At 47.2% G+C, this 19,311-nt stretch overlaps 2 protein-coding genes across 2 annotated transcripts; one reads left to right on the top strand and one right to left on the bottom strand.

The window, feature by feature from the left end:
- Nucleotides 1–3,200: 3,200 nt before the first annotated feature.
- On the top strand, nucleotides 3,201–3,675 carry LOC141129601 (histone H3). Its single transcript, XM_073617700.1, has one exon. It carries the CDS (start codon nucleotides 3,227–3,229, stop codon nucleotides 3,635–3,637), a length of 411 nt encoding a protein of 136 aa, XP_073473801.1. The 5' UTR covers nucleotides 3,201–3,226; the 3' UTR covers nucleotides 3,638–3,675.
- Nucleotides 3,676–4,947: 1,272 nt separating this feature from the next.
- Nucleotides 4,948–5,684, bottom strand: LOC141129600 (histone H1.5-like). The gene has a single exon (XM_073617698.1). The coding sequence runs from the start codon at nucleotides 5,654–5,656 to the stop codon at nucleotides 4,994–4,996; it is 663 nt and encodes a 220-aa protein (XP_073473799.1). The 5' UTR covers nucleotides 5,657–5,684; the 3' UTR covers nucleotides 4,948–4,993.
- Between the last annotated feature and the right edge of the window lie 13,627 nt (nucleotides 5,685–19,311).

Genomic DNA, 19,311 nt, shown 5'->3' with positions numbered 1-19,311 from the left:
CTGCTATTTACATTTAGTGCAGTGCGTCCTGCTCACAGTGTTCAGCTAGATCCGTTCCTGCTATTTACATTTAGTGCAGTGCGTCCTGCTCACAGTGTTCAGCTAGATCCGTTCCTGTTATCTTCTAGACTATTTACATTTAGTGCAGTGCGTCCTGCTCACAGTGTTCAGCTAGATCCGTTCCTGCTATTTACATTTAGTGCAGTGCGTCCTGCTCACAGTGTTCAGCTAGAGCCGTTCCTGCTATTTACATTTAGTGCAGTGCGTCCTGCTCACAGTGTTCAGCTAGATCCGTTCCTGTTATCTTCTAGACTATTTACATTTAGTGCAGTGCGTCCTGCTCACAGTGTTCAGCTAGATCCGTTCCTGCTATTTACATTTAGTGCAGTGCATCCTGCTCACAGTGTTCAGCTAGATCCGTTCCTGTTATCTTCTAGACTAATTACATTTAGTGCAGTGCGTCCTGCTCACAGTGTTCAGCTAGATCCGTTCCTGTTATCTTCTAGACTATTTACATTTAGTGCAGTGCGTCCTGCTCACAGTGTTCAGCTAGATCCGTTCCTGTTATCTTCTAGACTATTTACATTTAGTGCAGTGCGTCCTGCTCACAGTGTTCAGCTAGATCCGTTCCTGTTATCTTCTAGACTATTTACATTTAGTGCAGTGCGTCCTGCTCACAGTGTTCAGCTAGATCCGTTCCTGTTAAATTCCTACTGACAGGCAGGCTTGTCTGGTTACAGTATATAAAGCTACCTGAAGAAAATTACAGGTGTTCTATTTGATCCTATTAGTACCACGGTCAGGCAGCTAGACTATTTACATTTAGTACAGTGCGTCCTGCTCACAGTGTTCAGCTAGATCCGTTCCTGTTATCTTCCTACTGACAGGCAGGCTTGTCTGGTTACAGTATATAAAGCTACCTGAAGAAAATTACAGGTGTTCTATTTGATCCTATTAGTACCACGGTCAGGCAGCTAGACTATTTACATTTAGTACAGTGCGTCCTGCTCACAGTGTACAGCTAGATCCGTTCCTGTTATCTTCCTACTGACAGGCAGGCTTGTCTGGTTACAGTATATAAAGCTACTTGAAGAAAATTACAGGTGTTCTATCCCAGCTTAGTGCAGCTACAGGCCATTAGTATGTCTGGAAGGCCAAGAAGGAGAGGCAGACAGTCACAAGCCAATAAGAGAGGGCAAGCAGGCTCTGTGTCTAGTGCTGGTCGTGGAGACGGTGCATCCTCATCAGCACGTGGCCATGGGACACGCTTGGCCTTTTTTTCGGCAGCTGGCCGTGTTGAGCCGCAACATGCTGAAGACTTGGTCGAGTGGATGACCAAGCCGTCCTCATCCTCCTCATCCTCTCTCACCCATGCCCAGGGTGCTTTGTCTGGCAAAGCAGCGGCCTCTTCCCTCAGCTCAATGTCATCAGTGACTCCTTCCCTAGCTCCACTATGTCCTCATGAGGATTCCCTCGAACTGTTTGACCACAGTGTTGGGTACATGCTCCAGGAGGATGCCCAGCGTTTGGAAGGCTCTGATGACGATACTGAGCTCGATGAAGGCAGTAACATGAGCACGGACAGAGGGGGTGCCCAAGAAGGACAGCAATCTGGCAGTCATGCTCCCCCTGCTGCAGCATACTGCCAGGTTTGCTCCAGTGATGAGGAGGGAGGGGATGATGAGGTCACTGACTCAACGTGGGTGCCTGATAGGAGAGAGGAGGAGGAGGAGGAGGAGGAGGAGGAGGCGGCGGCACATCACCAACGAGGCAGGATGCCCTCCAGGGGCCAGCCTAAGGGCAGCACATTGACTGCATCACACCCCAAAGCTCCACATGTGCAGGGCGCTGCAGTCTCTGCGCGTTATTCAAAGGGCCTGGTAATGGACTGGGGGGTACCCATGCCGTTTGTCTCACTGATTTTCATCCATATTGCCAGGACCCGACATGACATTAAACCCGCAAGCAGTTTTAAATGAGATTTTTTCCTTTAAAAATGACATTTGGTGCAGGGACTGTTCTAAACACGGGAAACACGCGTCACTTTACAGGCATACTATAGACACCCCCCAGGTACGATATTTAAAGGAATATTTCACTTTTTTTTTTTTTACTTTAAGCATCATTAAAATCACTGCTCCCGAAAAAACGGCCGTTTTTAAAAGTTTTTTTTGCATTGATACATGTCCCCTGGGGTAGGACCCGGGTCCCCAAACCCTTTTTAGGACAATACCATGCAAATTAGCCTTTAAAATGAGCACTTTTGATTTTGAACGTTCGAGTCCCATAGACGTCAATGGGGTTCTAACGTTCGTGCGAACTTTCGGTCCGTTCGCGGGTTCTGGTGCGAACCGAACCGGGGGGTGTTCGGCTCATCCCTAATGTTTAGGGTTGCTGTCAACCGGTTTGTAAATTAGGAGACCTAGTTGAGCTTTTTTTTTAGGGAATGTTAACCATTGTTACCGAGTACATTAAGGTGTGCACTCTCACCCAAAAGTCTTCCAGGTGAGAAACAACGTTCCCTCCCGGCCACAGCCTCGAAAGCTCACGAGGGACACCTCAGGGTACTCCTCCATCCACCTTTATTGTGTCATTTAGTCATCATAACATAGAGAGGATTTCAGTGACAGACATCCTATGGGCTCTATAGTGGAGATGTCCACAGAAGACAGTGAAGGCGGAGATGTTCCCGGAATGACCTCTAGGTGGCAGAGTGGAACGATACATGTGATGGAGTCCGGAGAGCAGAGAGCCTCAGCCCCCCACAATCCCCCCTGATCCCCATTATAGGGGACATGAAAAGTCTTCTTTATAAGTCAGATGTATACCGTGATCGGTGACCTATAAGAAGTGAGCATGGACGGATCCCCCTGATCCCTGTGCTGTGTATTTGGCAGAACAGACAACAGCTGCTCCGTGTGGAATCCCCGCTCACACTTTCTATTCTAATTAATAATCCACATTGAAGGAGTTCAGAGATCTCCGAGTATTGTGTGATGTGCGGAGATTTTACTTTGGATTTGGGAAAACAAAATAGCGATTTATTGCAAAAATAGAACGTGCAGATCTAGGCGGGCAATTTGAAAAAAGAAAAAAAAAAGGCGCTTTTCAATGAGGAGGAGGAGTGTGCTCTCATTGTCCAATCAGAGGGCTGGAGATGTGTATAAATAGCGCTGCAGAGCGGCATAAGCTCACGTTCCTTGTATCAGCGAAGCACTGAACAGTCATGGCAAGAACCAAGCAGACAGCCCGTAAGTCCACCGGAGGCAAAGCTCCCCGCAAGCAGCTGGCCACCAAAGCCGCCCGCAAGAGCGCCCCGGCCACCGGCGGAGTCAAGAAGCCTCACCGCTACAGGCCCGGCACCGTGGCTCTCCGAGAGATTCGCCGCTACCAGAAATCCACCGAGCTGCTCATCCGCAAGCTGCCCTTCCAGCGCCTCGTCCGAGAGATCGCCCAGGACTTCAAGACCGACCTGCGCTTCCAGAGCTCCGCCGTCATGGCTCTGCAGGAGGCCTCTGAGGCTTACCTCGTCGGACTCTTCGAGGACACCAACCTCTGCGCCATCCACGCCAAGAGGGTCACCATCATGCCCAAAGACATCCAGCTGGCACGCCGCATCCGCGGGGAGAGGGCATAGAGAGAGACACACTCCGAACTACTACTAATCCCAACACAAAGGCTCTTTTCAGAGCCACCACATCCTCCTATACAAACAGATCTATATACTCCATCATCACACCGACTACATGACAGGGAAATCCCTACAAGACATCCACACATCTCCCCACCTCCTTCCTCAATAGACATCTACACCCACTACATACCGATTATGTTTTACACTACTCATTTTTCTTTAATCTTTTCCTCTGGACTGCTCCATGCTGTGATAGAACTTAAGTCACTTGTACAATAATCCTGTCAGTCCAGCCAAGGCCCCCCCGGGACACTCCGCCCCCCTCTTTCCCTATCCATCACTTCTCATCTCTCCAGAGACCCGTCTGGAAATATGAAGGCTGACTAGGAAAAAAAACTGCCAAGTCCCTTTTCTCATTTTATTTCAACACTACCGCCTTATATCGGTGAACATTTCTTCTACTTTCAACACTACCGCCTTAAATCGGTGAACATTTCTTCTACTTTATGGTTTATCTGAAGGGATTATGAATGTTTGGCCGGGGGGACCATATTTGTACAGTGGGGGCTCATGAGAATAAGAGAATTATCTTTGAGTGCGGTGTTAGATTGTCATTTATTGATACAATTATTTCCATCAATCCATCACAAATGGAGAGACTAGAAGGAACAATTCATCCAGTATTGTGTGAAAAAATCCGGGGAACTCCCTTTTTTGTTCCATTATTCTCTACCGCCCATGGATGGGGGGGGGGGCTAATTGTTGCATAATGGAAAACTGAAATTATGGCGGGCAGTTTGAAAATTTCCAACTCCGCCAATCATAACCGCCTGTGCTTCATCTGTCAACCAATGAGAGCGTTTTATAATGAAATTTCTGACATGGAACCTGAAATGTATCCGTTTCCCTCCGAATGTGATATCGGCGACCTGGGGATGGTAAATCTGTAACTGGATATTTATTTAGTAAAGAGTACATTGCCCACATAACACAATGATCTTGTCGCTGATCATTCTTACTCCACCTCCCTGGGGAGATCTCCCAGTGCGAAAATTGTCTCCAATCCGCACCACAGAAGTGTATATGTATATATATATTGGGGGGGGGGGGATACCTGAAGCTATCCTTTGTATCAATGACGGATGTCATGTGAAGAGTCCTGTGATCGGATCTCCCGCTGTATTCTATATTATTCTATAGAGGGGATTGGGTAAGGTGGTCACATTGCTCTGTATGGAGGACTTCTAATGCGGCCCCCCCTGGTCGCTGTGTGTATGTAGAGCTCTGTCAGGAGGAGGTGGGTGGCTCTGAGAAAAGCCTTTGGGGGGTGTAGATGAAAGGAGGTCTCTCCGGTGGGGATTATTTCTTCTTTGGAGCGGCCTTCTTGGGCTTGGCTGCTGTCTTGGGTTTAGCCGCCTTCTTAGCCGGACTCTTGGCGACTTTTTTCGGCTTGGCTGCAGCTTTGGGCTTCTTGGGGCTCTTTGTCACCTTCTTGGCAGCTGCAGGCTTTTTTGCGGGTTTCTTGGCGGCCTTCTTGGGGCTCTTGGCTGCGGTGGGGGCTTTGGTGGTGGTCTTCTTCTTGGGGGACTTGGCTGGCTTCTTGGCGGCCGGCTTCTTGGGGGACTTGGCCGCAGCCGATGGCTTCTTGGTGCTTTTCTTGGCGCCTGCCGCCTTGTCCTCCTGCTTCTTGTTGATCTTGAAGGATCCGGAGGCTCCATGTCCTTTGACCTGGACGAGGGTCCCCTTAGTCACCAGCCCCCTGATGGCGATCTTGAGGCGGCTGTTGTTCTTGTCCACATCGTATCCTCCGGCGGACAGGACCTTCTTGAGGGCGGACAGGGAGACCCCGCTGCGCTCTTTGGAAGCGGCCACGGCTTTGACGAGGAGCTCGGACACGCTGGGACCGGACGGCTTCTTGCTGCCTTTCTTGGCTCCTCCGGCTGCCGCCTTCTTGGCCGGCTTCTTCTTGGCGGCGGGCTCCGCTGGAGGAGCGGCGGCTGGGGCGCTCTCAGTCTCCGTCATGATTCCTCTTCAAGAAGGTTTACAAAACGTTCATAATACGATGATCCGAGCGCTCTGCCTTTATACAGTACGATCGTCATTTCTATTGGTTGGTACACAACACGCTGTCTGCACTCCTATTGGTTACACATTAGACACGCCCACCCACTCTTACTTCAGTAATAGGGAATCTTCTCTCTCTTGTTGTGTTTTCCGGGCAGAGAGAAAAATGATTTTATTCTGGAATAGAACGATGTCCGATCTTCATCGGGGACCCGATCTGCTCACTGGACTGTCACTTATCGGGGGGTCACTTACAGCTGTCAGGAGCTGCTGAGGAGGCTGAACACAGAGGCTGCAAACACAGCCATCCTCCTGAGTGTGTGTCCCATTCTTCCTTCTATCTTGTTTTCTACACAAATTCTACCCAGAAAACAATCTTCTCACATCTCCCACTAGAATGATCTTCACATTAGATGAGTGAAGAGTGACCATCAGGAAACATTTCCCCCTAATACACAACTCTGCTCATCTATAGCTGAGTAGAAGGAGCCTGGAACAAAAACATCAGCCGGTGACATGAGATCCTTGTGTGATGTGATGGCAGATATTGTTATACATACAAATGTCTCAGCTGATTACACAATGTCATGTTTGATGTGCTATGTATCATTATCTGGTCATCATGATACATCTATTGTTATCCAGATACTTTGAGTATGTTTATCGATCTCTTTTACTACACAGCTATATATCCTACGCGGGTGCAATGCTTGCTTTTAATCCTTCTATCTTGAATATAAGTTTATTGTTTTGGTGATCAAAGAGTCAATCCATCAGCATTGGATCCCCCAAGAGATCATTTCAGTAACAAGAATTTTGCTGAAAATCCTAATATAGTGTAGCTTTAGGTGAATCGTGATAGTAAATATTGGCTATTTGTAGGTTAGTGAGGGGTGGATTTATTTCTAGGCTACTAAAATAAAAACATGCATACTGACCACAAAACGTATTTTATTCTGTTAACATTCTCCAGGACAAGATTTCAGGGTGTTCCCTTCCTCTCAGATCCAAAGAAAACTAAAAGTAAAGGGAATTCACCAAAAGAATTGAACTTAGAGATTTAAATATTAGACCCCCTTTACACATTTATCATCTCCCCTCTGTATCCCAGTTAGGTCCGCTCCTCCTTTCCCTAGATAGCATCTCTTCTCTGTATCCTCAATATCTCCTCTCCTCTGTATCCCCCAGAGCCCCGATCTACTAGTGTGGATGAATTCCGGCTAATTCTGAAAATATACAGCGCTAAAAACTTTCACTGATCCAATGATCCCAATCACATGGAAAGTACATGTATCTCATAATACAATACATCTCCAGAGACCAAGATATGAATTCTAAATAACTACTAGATTATTGTAAAGAAAGGAAGAAAGGAAAAAGATAGATAGATAGATAGATAGATAGATAGATAGATAGATAGATAGATCGATCCCCATAAACTTTACACATGATGTCCGCCTCCTCCCCCAACTTTATTCTAATTTATACTCAATATATAGCACACCTCTCCTTCCTATCATTAATAGCACCGGACCACCGTATGTACAAAAGCATCGCTCCTCTATATCCTGAATAGCACTTCTCCACTGTATCCTAATTAGCACGACTCCACCAATATCCCCATAAAGAGGACCTGTCACCTGACCAATACTATCACATAGGGGGATGGGAGACACTGGGACTGAAAAGACCACCAATATATCCATAAAGAGGACCTGTCCATCCAACTGGGGCACCCCTTAGTTCGTGGACTGGAGGAGTTGCTCTATTTTCCATACTTGCGGTACACAAATACCACACATGAACCATGTTGATGTTATGTAAATCCTGTAAGTTGTTTTATACCAGGGAGGGACCTGGAAGTGACCCTCTGGAGATTTACTCTGATCACTGACAATATTCAATAAAAAGCAATAAAAAAATGGATCCCACTCTATTCCAAATGAAGGTGCAACACTGACACCTGGCGGTCACAAGATACATGGCATCTGTACTGAGATCTGGGAAGAGATACAATGTGATTCGTTGTAATGTTTTCCTTCCTAATTCCCAAATTGTGTTTTACAATGTAGACTTTTGTAGCTGAACCAGAACAATGTCTGGGGATCTAGTAGTGAATTGGAAACACAAGCGGCCATCTAGATACTTGACATTTTTTTTTTTGTTAGTTTGTTTTTGTTTTTGTTTGTTATTTTGTTTTTTTTTGTGTTTTTTTTTTTTTGTTTTTTTTTTTTGGGGGGGGGGTAGATGTACCTGGCTAGCAAAGCCCATCGAATAATCCAGAATCATTTTGTACATGGTTAGAATGCAGTCACAGCTCTGATGTGTGGTATGTGGGTGGCTCATTTCCACTATACAACACAAAGACATCCACTTCTCCATACAAAGAGCCCCACATACATTGTTATCGGGAGATCTGATTGTAAATATAGATAACAGAAAGTTTGATCTCTATGGGAGAACAATGTGATAATGACCACACACCTCTCCATTAGGGATGAGCCGAACACCCCCGATTTGGTTCGCACCAGAACCTTCGAACGGACCGAAAATTTGCACAAACGTTAGAACCCCATTGACGTCTATGGGACTCGAACGTTCAAAATCAAAAGTGCTAATTTTAAAGGTTAATTTGCACGGTATTGTCCTAAAAAGGGTTTGGGGACCCGGGTCCTGCCCCAGGGGACATGTATCAATGCAAAAAAAAGTTTTAAAAACGGACGATTTTTCGGGAACAGTGATTTTAATGATACTTAAAGTGAAAAAAAAAGTGAACTATTCCTTTAAATATTGTACCTGGGGGGTGTCTATAGTATGCCTGTAAAGTGGCGCGTGTTTCCCGTGATTAGTACAGTCCCAGCACAAAATGACATTTTTAAAGGAATAAAAGTCATTTAAAACTGCTTACGGCTTTAATGTATTGTCCGGTCCCAGTAATATGGATGAAAATCAGTGAGATAAAAGGCATGGGTACCCCCCAGTCCATTACCAGGCCCTTGGGTTCTTGTATGGATATTAAGGGGAACCCCGCACCCAATTAAAAAAAAAGGAAAGGTGTGAGGCCCCAGGCCTTCTGAACAGCAGTATGCAGATGGTGCAAACAAGACAGGGACTGTAGGTTTGTTGTTAAGTAGAATCTGTTTGTAATTTTGAACAGGTGCATTTTTAAAGTGTAGCTCCAGACTAAAAATCTATTTTTTAGCTTTTTGTAAAACATAGGGAAGGGTTATCACCCCTGTGACATTTGTTTTGCTGTCTGTGCACCTCTTCAGAAGATTTTACCTCACTTTCTGTCCCAATGACAAATGTTTTGTGACAATTTGGGGGTTTTAGTTAAACAAGGATTGGTGATAAAGCATCAGTGGAGAGGAGACATGTTTTTCCCATATTAACTCTTACAGGAGAGAATTTCCTATCCTAGGGGTAGATTTCATCTCACTTTCTGTTGTCTCCTTCCGTTTGCAAGTAGGAGTCGTTTGTAAGTTGGATGTATGAAAGTAGGGGCCTGCCCTATATACTCTGCAGAAATTGCGGCCTTAGGTGTTGGTGTTGCCACAACACTGTAAGCCCTCACAGTTACTCTTGGTGGGCGCAGGAACGGGCTCTGCTGTGAAATATTAGATGAAGAATTGTAATTACATGTCCCTGTTGAACAGGGTCAGAAAAATTGGGCCTTTGGTGGCGGTGGTGCTGGTGTCACAATACTGTAAGTCCTCACAGTTACTCTTGGTGGGCGCAGAAATGGGCAGCTGCAAAATATTAAAAATTGGCAGAAAAATTGGGCCTTAGGCACTGGTGCCACAACACTGCAACCCCTCACAGATACTCTAGGAATGAGCCCTCCTGTAAAATATTGCATCAACATTTGTAATTACAAGCCTCTGTTAAACAGGGGATGAAAAATTGGCCCTTAGCCACTGGTGGCGGCGCCCAGAACCAAAAATATTCTTACAAGCTATCAGCATGATCATTGAGGAGGAAGAGGCACTGATGCTGGTGCCACAACACTGCAACCCCTCACAGATACTCTAGTTGGAGCGCAGGAACGAGCCCTGCTGCAAAGTATTGCATCAAAAATTGTAATTACATGCCCCTGTTAAACAGGGGCTGAAAAATTGGGCCTTAGCCACTGGTGGTGGCGCCCAGAACCAAAAATATTCTTACAAGCTATCAGCATGATCATTGAGGAGGAAGAGGATAGTCACTCAGCATAACAGGATTGTCACTCAGCATCAGAATATGCAGTCTTGAAGGGATCTGACTAATCAAAGAAAAAAAAAAAAAAAAAAAATATATATATATATATATATATATATATATATATATATATATATATATATATATATATTGGGTTACATCAGCATCAGGTGCTTGGTAGCTGGTGGTGATCCAAGACTGATTCATTTTTATGAAGGTCAGTCGATCGACCGGGTCGGTGGACAGGCACACCCTGTGATCGGTTACAAAACCTCCAGCAGCACTGAATGTGCGTACCGAAAGAACGCTGGATGCAGGACAGGCCGGTAGCTCAATTGCATACTGTGCAAGCTCTGGCCAGTGATCCATCCTCAAGACCCAGTAACCCAGAGGATTTTTGGTGGGAAAAGTGTCCAAGTCAGATCTTGCCCCTAGATATTCCTGCACCATGTAAAACAGACGCTGGTGATGGTTGCTGGAACCGATCATACCTTGGGGCTGAGGACTAAAAAATTGTCTGAATGCATCGGTCAGACGGCCACCTTCTCCACCGCTCCTTCTTTGACTGACCGAAGCCTCAGCAACACGTTGTCCAGGAACAGGAGTTTGTAACCTCCCAGTCTCTGGGAACACGTTGCACAGACCTTTCTGCAAGGCCTCCCAAAGATGTTTCATCCTCTGCTCCCTCTGCAACGGCAAGATAAGGTCCGCAACCTTACCCTTGTAACGTGGATCAAGGAGGGTTGCCAGCCAGTATTGATACCTCTCCTTGATACCACAAATACGAGGATCCTTCCACAGGCTTTGCAGGATCAGGGAGGCCATGCAGCGTAGGTTTGCTGAGGCATTCGGTCCGGAGTCCTCTGGGTCACTAAGGACGACATGATCCGCAGCCACCTCCTCCCAGCCATGTACAATTCCATGGGTTTCTTGGGACTGTAAATGATCCCTTAAAGACTGCTGCTGATGCTAAGTGCCAGGCTCCACCCCCATGCTGACACAATCCATCTCTTCCTCCTCCTCCTCCTCCTCTTCCTGTGTGATCGGCGGGCACGCAGGAACACTGTCTGGACAAAGGGGACCTTGAGAGCTAAGAAAGTCCTCCTCTTCCTGCCTCTGTTCTGCCTCAAGTGCCCTGTCCATTATTCCATGCAGTGTGTGCTCCAACAGGTGGACAAGGGGGACAGTGTCACTAATGCATGCACTGTCACTGCTCACCATCCTCGTGGCCTCCTCAAATGGTGACAGGACAGTGCATGCATCCCTGATCATGGCCCACTGGCATGGGAAAAAAAAAAAACAAGCTCCCCTGACCCTGTCCTGGTGCCATAGTCACACAGGTACTCATTGATGGCCCTCTGCTGCGTGTGCAGCCGCTGCAACATGGCCAACGTTGAGTTCCACCTGGTGGGCATGTCACAGATTAGGCGGTTCTTGGGCAGGTTAAATTCCTTTTGGAGGTTAGCCAGCCGAGCACTGGCATTATATGACCTGCGGAAATGCACACAGACTTTCCTGGCCTGCCTCAGGACATCCTGTAAGCCCGGGTACCTGCCCAAGAACCGCTGTACCACCAAGTTAAGGACGTGAGCCAAACAGGGCACATGGGTCAGTTGTCCCTGTCGGAGGGCAGAGAGGAGGTTGGTGCCATTGTCGCAAACCACCATTCCTGGCTTAAGCTGGTGTGGCGTCAACCACCTCTGAACCTGCCCCTGCAGAGCTGACAGGATCTCTGCCACAGTGTGGCTCCTGTCCCCCAAGCACACCAGCTCAAGCACCGCATGGCATCTTTTGGCCTGCGTGCTTGCGTAGCCCCTTGAACGCCTACGGAGCACCGCTGGTTCCGAAGTCAAATCACAGGAAGATGCCATGTAGGAAGAAGAAGAGGTGGGGGTGGAGGAGAGAGGTGTGGCAGAATCACTACTAGTAGTATTTTGGAGGCGTGGTGGCAGAACAACCTCCAACACTACTGCACCCTGTCCTGCATCCTTCCCAGCTGCCAGAAGAGTCACCCAGTGCACGGTGAAAGATAGGTAACGTCCCTGTCCATGCCTGCTGGACCATGCGTCAGCGGTAATATGCACCATACCGCTGACCGCCCTGCCCAGCGAGGCCAAGACATTGCCTTCCACATGCCGGTAGAGAGCTGGAATCACCTTCCGTGAGAAAAAGTGGTGTTTGGGAACCTGCCACTGAGGAACCGCACATTCCACAAACTCACGGAAGGGGGCAGAGTCTACCAACTGAAAAGGCAGCAGTTGAAGTGCTAGCAATTTAGCCAAGCTAGCATTCAACCGCTGGGCATGTGGATGGCTGGGAGCAAACTTCTTTCTGTGGTGCAGCAGCTGGGGCAGGGAAATTTGCCTGGTACAATCTGACGTTGGTGTACCAATAGCAGATTGCCCCCAAGTACTTGGCTGTGACACACCTAATTCTACACCTTCATTTCTCTCAGTGCAGGACTCAGAGAGGACTGAAGGTATAGTGGGGTTGGAGATCCCAGCTGATGAGGAGCAAGGAGAGGTCCTCTTTGTTCTTTGGTGTGGGTCTTTTGGTACGCTTGCCAACAAACTGCATGGCAGGTCAACATATGTCTGGTCAAGCATGTGGTGCCCAAGCGGGAGATGTTTTGGCCACGAGAGATACGCTTGAGACATATGTTGCAAATAGCAGCGGTGGGATCTGATGCACTCGTCTCAAAAAAGGCCCACACCAAAGAACTTTTGGAATAACGCGCAGAGACAGCAGCGCCCTGCACATGTGGAGCTCTGCAGTGTGATGCAGTCAGTGTGCTGCCCTTAAGCTGGCCCCTGGAGGGCATCCTGCCTTGTTGGTGATGTGCTTCCTCCTCCTCCTCCTCTCTCCTATCAGGCACCCATGTGGAGTCAGTGACCTCATCATCCCCTCCCTCCTCATCACTGGAGCAAAGCTGGCAGTATGCTGCAGCTGGGGGAACATGACTGGCAGATTGCTGTCCTTCTTGGGCACCCCCTCTCTCTGGGCTCACGTTACTGCCTTCCTCTAGCTGGGTACCATCATTGGAGCCTTCAAAATGCTGGGCATCCTCCTGGAGCATGTACCCAACACTGTGGTCAAACAGTTCGGGGGACTCCTCAGGAGGACATGGTGGGGCTAGAGAAGGAGTGACTGATGCCATTGAGCCAAGGGAAGAGGCCGCATTGGCAGCTGCTTTGCCAGACAAAGTACTCTGAGCCTGGGTGAGAGAGGATGAGGAGGATGAGGACAGCTTGGTCATCCACTTTACCAAGTCTTCCGCGTGTTGCGGCTTAATACGGCCAGCTGCTGAAAAAAAGGACACGCGTGTCCCACGGCCACGTGCTGATGAGGATGTACCGTCTCCACGACCAGCACTGTTGCCTCTAGACACAGAGCCTGCTTGCCCTCTTTTATTGGCTTGTGACAGTCTGCCTCTCTTTGTTGGCCTTCCAGACATACTAATGGCCTGCAGTGAGATGTAGCTGCACAAAGCTGGGATGCATATATATATATACTGATACTGCAGCTAGCAGAATCAACTGCCTGCCTGTAGTATTATTAGTATGAGAACACCAGCAATTGTCTTCAGGTAGCTTTAGGTGCACACTGTGCAGAGGACACAGTACACTAATTGTAAATACTGTAGCAGCCGGGGGCGTGGTCAAGATGGCGACCAGATAGGACGTGTGGGAAGGGAGCTCCGTTCTCAGCCGACAATTCATCCGTTTATAGGGGACATATCCTCGCTCTAACACTACCGGGAGGTAGAGAAAGCAGGCGGGTATGAGAAGGGGAAGCTCCGGTTCCCAAAGGAAGAGGCAGCAGGCTCCTAGGACCCCGCCAACAACCAGAGGTGCGTGCGGGACGGCCTACACCAACATGGCGTCCCAGACGGAGCAGGCTGAGTCTCCCCAGCTGGGAGTCGATCAGTTCCAGGCGCTCATGCAAGCTATCACGGGCTGCCAAACAACACTGACCACTAAGATCGAGCAGATGCAGCTTGAAATGGGCCTAATTAGGCGGGACATGGATAAGCACCGGGATAGATTAAATGAAGCGGAGCGGAGAGTGGGGGAGACAGAAGACACGGTCAGGGAGCATTCTGCCTCCCTCCGCACGTTACAGGTTAAAATGAAGGCGATCAAATCCCGAGCAGAAGATCAGGAAAATAGGAACGGGCGGAACAATTTACGCATGGTGGGTCTCCTGGAGGGGGCTGAAAGGAGAGACCTATGCAGAGCAGTTGCTGCGTACGCTCCTCCCGCAGGCGCCATTCTCCCCTCACTTTGCAGTCGAGCGGGCTCACAGAAAGCCGTCGGCTCCAGGCCCGCCTGGAGCTCCGCCACGTACATTTATTTTCCGCCTTTTGAATTTTAGAGACCGGGATCTCGTTCTCAGAGAGGCTAGAAGATCGGAGAACTACGACATGAAAATGTGAAGATTATGTTATTTCCGGATTTCTCCATTGAAACACAACGACAACGCAGATCGTTCGACCAGATCAAGGCCCAACTAAGGAGCAAAGGTCTCAAGTACAGCATGATGTTTCCAGCGCGCCTCAGAGTGATTGATGGCGAGACCACCAAGTTTTTTGTTTCTCCAGAGGAGGCTTCCAGATGGTTTGATACCCTTCCTAGGCAGCGCTAAGCTGCTTACCGTTTGTTTGTTTTTTTGAATGCTTTGGAAGTTTCCAGTGAAATGCGCAGTTACAAGTGGAGTGCTTGCTCCTCTACAAATTTATCCTGTTGGCTGCTTAACACACAGGCTTCCCCTGAGGCCTATTCTGAAGGGCACATTGTTTGTTGTGGGGGCGGGAGGGAGGGGGTGCATACCCCTAAGTCTGGAGGTACCTGAGCTCATATCCATATGGCAGCCAGATAATTTTCCTCTCAAGATTGAAATATGGACCACCCCTAGGTACTCACAACATCTACTACTGGAGGCTTCTTCGCCTCTCCTCCTCACGGGTACGTACTCTTTCTCTGAAATGTTTTAATATTTCCCTCTGGAGACGACTTTTCGGGGTGAGATATATGTTTGTTCTCAAGGAGGGGTGTACTTATGTGACCGGAATTTGACGGCTCGGGTCCCCTCCCCAAGGCTATCAAGATTGAACTGTCCGGCTGACATATTTCTCCTGGCAATCATAGAAGGGACTAAAAAGGGCCTTATTATTCTGTCTTGGAGAACTCAGGTCTTGAACTAACAACGGGAAAGACAGTCCCCCATGTCTGGCTGACGTAATACTTCTGGCCCTCTCTCCACTTAAAGAGGAGTTTGAGGGTTATAAATGAATAACAATGTGCCCGTGGCTGGTTCTGGTCGTGGGGGAGGGATGTAACTAAGAATGTGCCCTTAGCTTGTTCTAAGTGAAGCGGAGAAGGGATTATTATACTTAAGTTAAGTTGAATTGTGAGCAGTAGCTCTTTCTCTCCCTGTGGGTGGTTAGGTATGATTTATACATTTCTCAGACTGTACCCTCTGCCAGCTATGGGTGAAATGGAGGGAAGATATGGGTACTTAGGTTGGGTTGTGGTCCATGCCTCTTTCTCTCCCTGTAAATAGGGGTGAAGGATGTATTTGTAACTAAGATTGTGCCCTTAGACTGTCTAACAGAAGCGGAAGTTGATTTTGGTATGGGGATGGAGGGGTGGACCATAGCTCTCCATATGACCCTAGGTGACTGTGAACGATGTGTTTATATAGATTATTAAGAATGTGCCCCTAGATAGTTTAGGTGAAACTGCCGCCGGGGACTCCTGGACAGATAATTCTGTGCGGGCTCCCTTGGTGGTAGTGGTCTTTATGACCGGTTCTGGGCGGGGCTCCCTAGCTCCGGCTGGGGCTCTAGGTCCTTGGTGCGCTTAGTATTACGCACCACCCCCCAAGGGAGATTTCTCCTATCTAAAATGTTTAACAAGTTCGGTTTGGGTATACAAACACCCCATGAGTTACAATTGGAGGTGTGGGGTGGGTTGGGGGGGGGGGGGGGGTTTGGTTTGTTTCAGTTTTATATATTTTTTTTTTTTTTTTTTTGCAAGTAATCTTTATTGAGACACTTAGTTATGGTACAACAATTGTAGCGGAGAAGTTGCAAAAAAATACAAGGAGATTGACAATATCAGGTCTGACCCAAAATAGTAAGGGTCTAATATGTAGGGTAATTTTTTTTTTGTTTTCCTTTAACGGGAGGGGTAATAGGGATAGGGGAGGGGAAAGAAGGAGATCAGGAAAGTGGTAATGGAAAAGAGTGAGACAGTGTGTAGAAATTTTAGCAGTATCATCTTATGTTCTACAGTGTACAGTAAGCAGTGGTCCTTCCCGGATGACTCAATTCATGATGGGCGAATAGGCAGATAGATGACCCTCTATAGGGAGGGCCATCAGATAATAAAAAGGAACTGGTGGCTATGCAAGTTATTAAGAACACAGTGCAGCTCGGGGATCTGACAGCCAATATTGCCAGTGATCATAAAATGTATTCACTTTCATCTGTGATTTGGCAAATAGGAGTTCCATAGAGAGATGATCATTTAGGATGTAAGTGGTATGGTTCAGAGTGGGTGCACTGGCCTGTTTCCAGAACCTAGCAATGGAGAGGCGAGCAGCAATTAGGATATGTGTGATAATGGGGTGAAATTTTGGGTGCCAGTTCGATAGTCCCAGTCCGAAGAGAGCCATCCGCGAAGTTAATGTGATAGATACATTAGTTATATCTTTAATGAGGTTGGAGACGTCCGTCCAGAAGATAGTAATGGACGGGCATTCCCACCAAATATGAAAGATATGTCCGTCCATATCACAGTTTCTCCAACATTTCCTCGAATGGGATGTGAACATTCGGGCTAATTTCACTGGGGTATAATACCAGCAGTAGAGGATTTTTAATAGGGTCTCCCAATGAGAAATGTTTCTGGAATATATGCTGGGGGTTCTTATAGCTTGATACCAGAGAGAGGGAGGAAGGTCACATCTGAGGGTGGATTCCCAGAAAGACATAGCTGAGGACCTTTCATCCTGTTTAGGCTTTATAAGCAGTCTATAGAGGTATGAGATACCACGCGTTTTGTTATTGGTTAGGTTGAAAAAGGATAAGAGGTCCTTGGTCAGAGTGTTGAGTGAAGTCAAGATAGGTGCAAGGATGTGGCGGATTCTTAGGTAGATGTAGAAATCCTTATTGGGGAGAGCAAAGCTCTCTTTAAGTTGTTGGAAGGATATAAGCTGAGAGTTCTGGTATAGGTCACCTATTTTTTGGATACCTAGTGAGACCCATCTGTGCAGAGGCAAGTCCGTTGAGAGGAGAGACAAGGAAGTTAACGGCAGCTGATGCAGTGCTTGAGTATGCAGCCCCAAAGACGTTTGGATGATTGCTTTCCACGTGGATATTGTAGCATTAACAGTTGGCAAAAAGGAGCGAGGTGGATGGTATCCAATCCACGTGGCTGCTAGTATCAATGAAGGGCTTTGGGTCAGGGCTAAAGCTTCAATTTGAGTCCAGAGCTGTGTAGATGTAGAGTCCCAGAGTTTTTTGGTCTGGTCGAGTATAGTTGCCTTGTAGTAGGATCTGAGGTCTGGTACTCCCGGTCCAGCATATGTTTTGGGGATTTGTAGTAAGGAGGATTTAATGCGGGGCTTACGGGCTGCCCAGATGAAGTGATTAATGATCCTTTGTAGGTTGGCTACATCCGATTGAAGTATAGGTAATGGAAGCGTCCTGAAGAAATACAGAATGTGGGGTAGTAGAAACATCTTGGACAGGGCTATGCGTCCTGCCCAAGAGGTACAGACATTGAGTAGTGATTTGGATATATCCTGGAGTTTCTGGATCAGGATAGAGAGATTGGTGCATAGAAGTACACTTGAAGGGGATGTTAATTGTATACCCAGATACGGCATGGATGAGTTGGGGGCCCAGGAAAAGGGAGAGACTGTGGTGATAGCCTTCTTGAGATGTGGCGGTAAAGAAACACCCAACATAGCTGACTTAGATTTGTTCAATTTATACATGGAGACCTGACTAAACTGGTGTAGGAGATCACAAAGAGGTGGAAGAGATTTCAAAGGGTCTGTGAGCCATATGATTATATCATCGGCATATAGGCCGATCTTATGTGAGTGTTGGCCGATTGGTAATCCAAAGATGCGGGGGTGTGCTCGTATGGCGTGAGCTAGCGGCTCAATGATAAGTGCAAATATTAGGGGCGATAAGGGACACCCTTGCCTAGTCCCATTAGTAATAGGGAAAGGGGTGGAAAGCATGCCAGAAGTCAATACCTTCGCTCTAGGTGTAGAATAGAGGCCTAATATTGCTTGGAGAAAGGGGCCCTGTATGCCAAATTTCTGAAGGACCAAATCTAGATATAGCCAGTTAACTCGATCAAACGCCTTCTCTGCATCTAAAGAGATCAGCAGAGAAGGCGTCCGACGATGCTCTGCCCAATGTATGAGGTCTATGAACCTACGAGTGGCATCGGAGGCTTGTCTACAGGGAATAAATCCCACCTGATCTGGGTGGATGAGGGTGGGCATATACTCAGCAAGACGCGTGGCTAATAACTTGGTGTAAATTTTGAGGTCGGTGTTTAGAAGTGAAATGGGCCTATAGTTAGCTGGATCTTGGAAGGGTTTACCAGGTTTATGTATGGTAGTTATCACCGCTTCAAGAGATTCTGATGGTATTTCTCCGGTTGTTAGAAATTTATTAAAGGTATTACATAGATGGGGTACTAATTGGTCTTGGAAGGATTTGTAATATTCATTTATAAAGCCATCTGGTCCTGGTGCTTTATGAAAGGGGAGATCTTTGATAGCTTTAGAGATTTCTTGATGTGAGAATGGTTGGGAAAGGTATTTAAGCTGTGTCGGGGTAATGGTAGGGAGTTGGAGAGGGGTTAGGAAATCATTGATTTGTTGGGAGGTAGGATTGGGCTCGGATGCGGACTGCGAGAGGTTGTATAACCTAGAATAGAATGAGCTAAAGCCGTCAGCTATGTCTTTTGGGTTTGTCATTTTACGTCCCTGTTCGTCTAAAAGGAACTGAATTCTGGTTTGTGCAACCCTACGTTTGTATTGCTGTGCTAGAAATTTACCGGGTTTATTACCTTGGGAGTACCAAGAGAGGCGAAGGCGCCTAAGATAGAAATCATAGCCTCTTTGTACGTAGGAGCATAATTCGTTTCTAACTTTCCTGACTTTGTCTATGGTGTTTTGTGTAGGGTTTTGTTTGTTCAGGGCTTCAAGTGTTTTGATACGGTCAAGGAGAGAGTTAACGGTCATAGTTTTTTTTCTTTTTTTCCTGGGCACCCAACTTTAGGAATATACCTCTTAATACTGATTTATGGGCATTCCAAAGGGTCGCAGGGTTGGAAACGGACCCTGTGTTAGAGTTAAAGAAGGCAGAAATCTCAGAACGTACCTGT

Source organism: Aquarana catesbeiana, linkage group LG02, assembly GCF_042186555.1.
Source record: "Aquarana catesbeiana isolate 2022-GZ linkage group LG02, ASM4218655v1, whole genome shotgun sequence".
Classification (NCBI taxonomy): domain Eukaryota; kingdom Metazoa; phylum Chordata; class Amphibia; order Anura; family Ranidae; genus Aquarana; species Aquarana catesbeiana.
The sequence above is the reverse complement of the archived record's forward strand: the minus strand, read 5'-3'. Positions and strand labels throughout refer to the sequence as shown.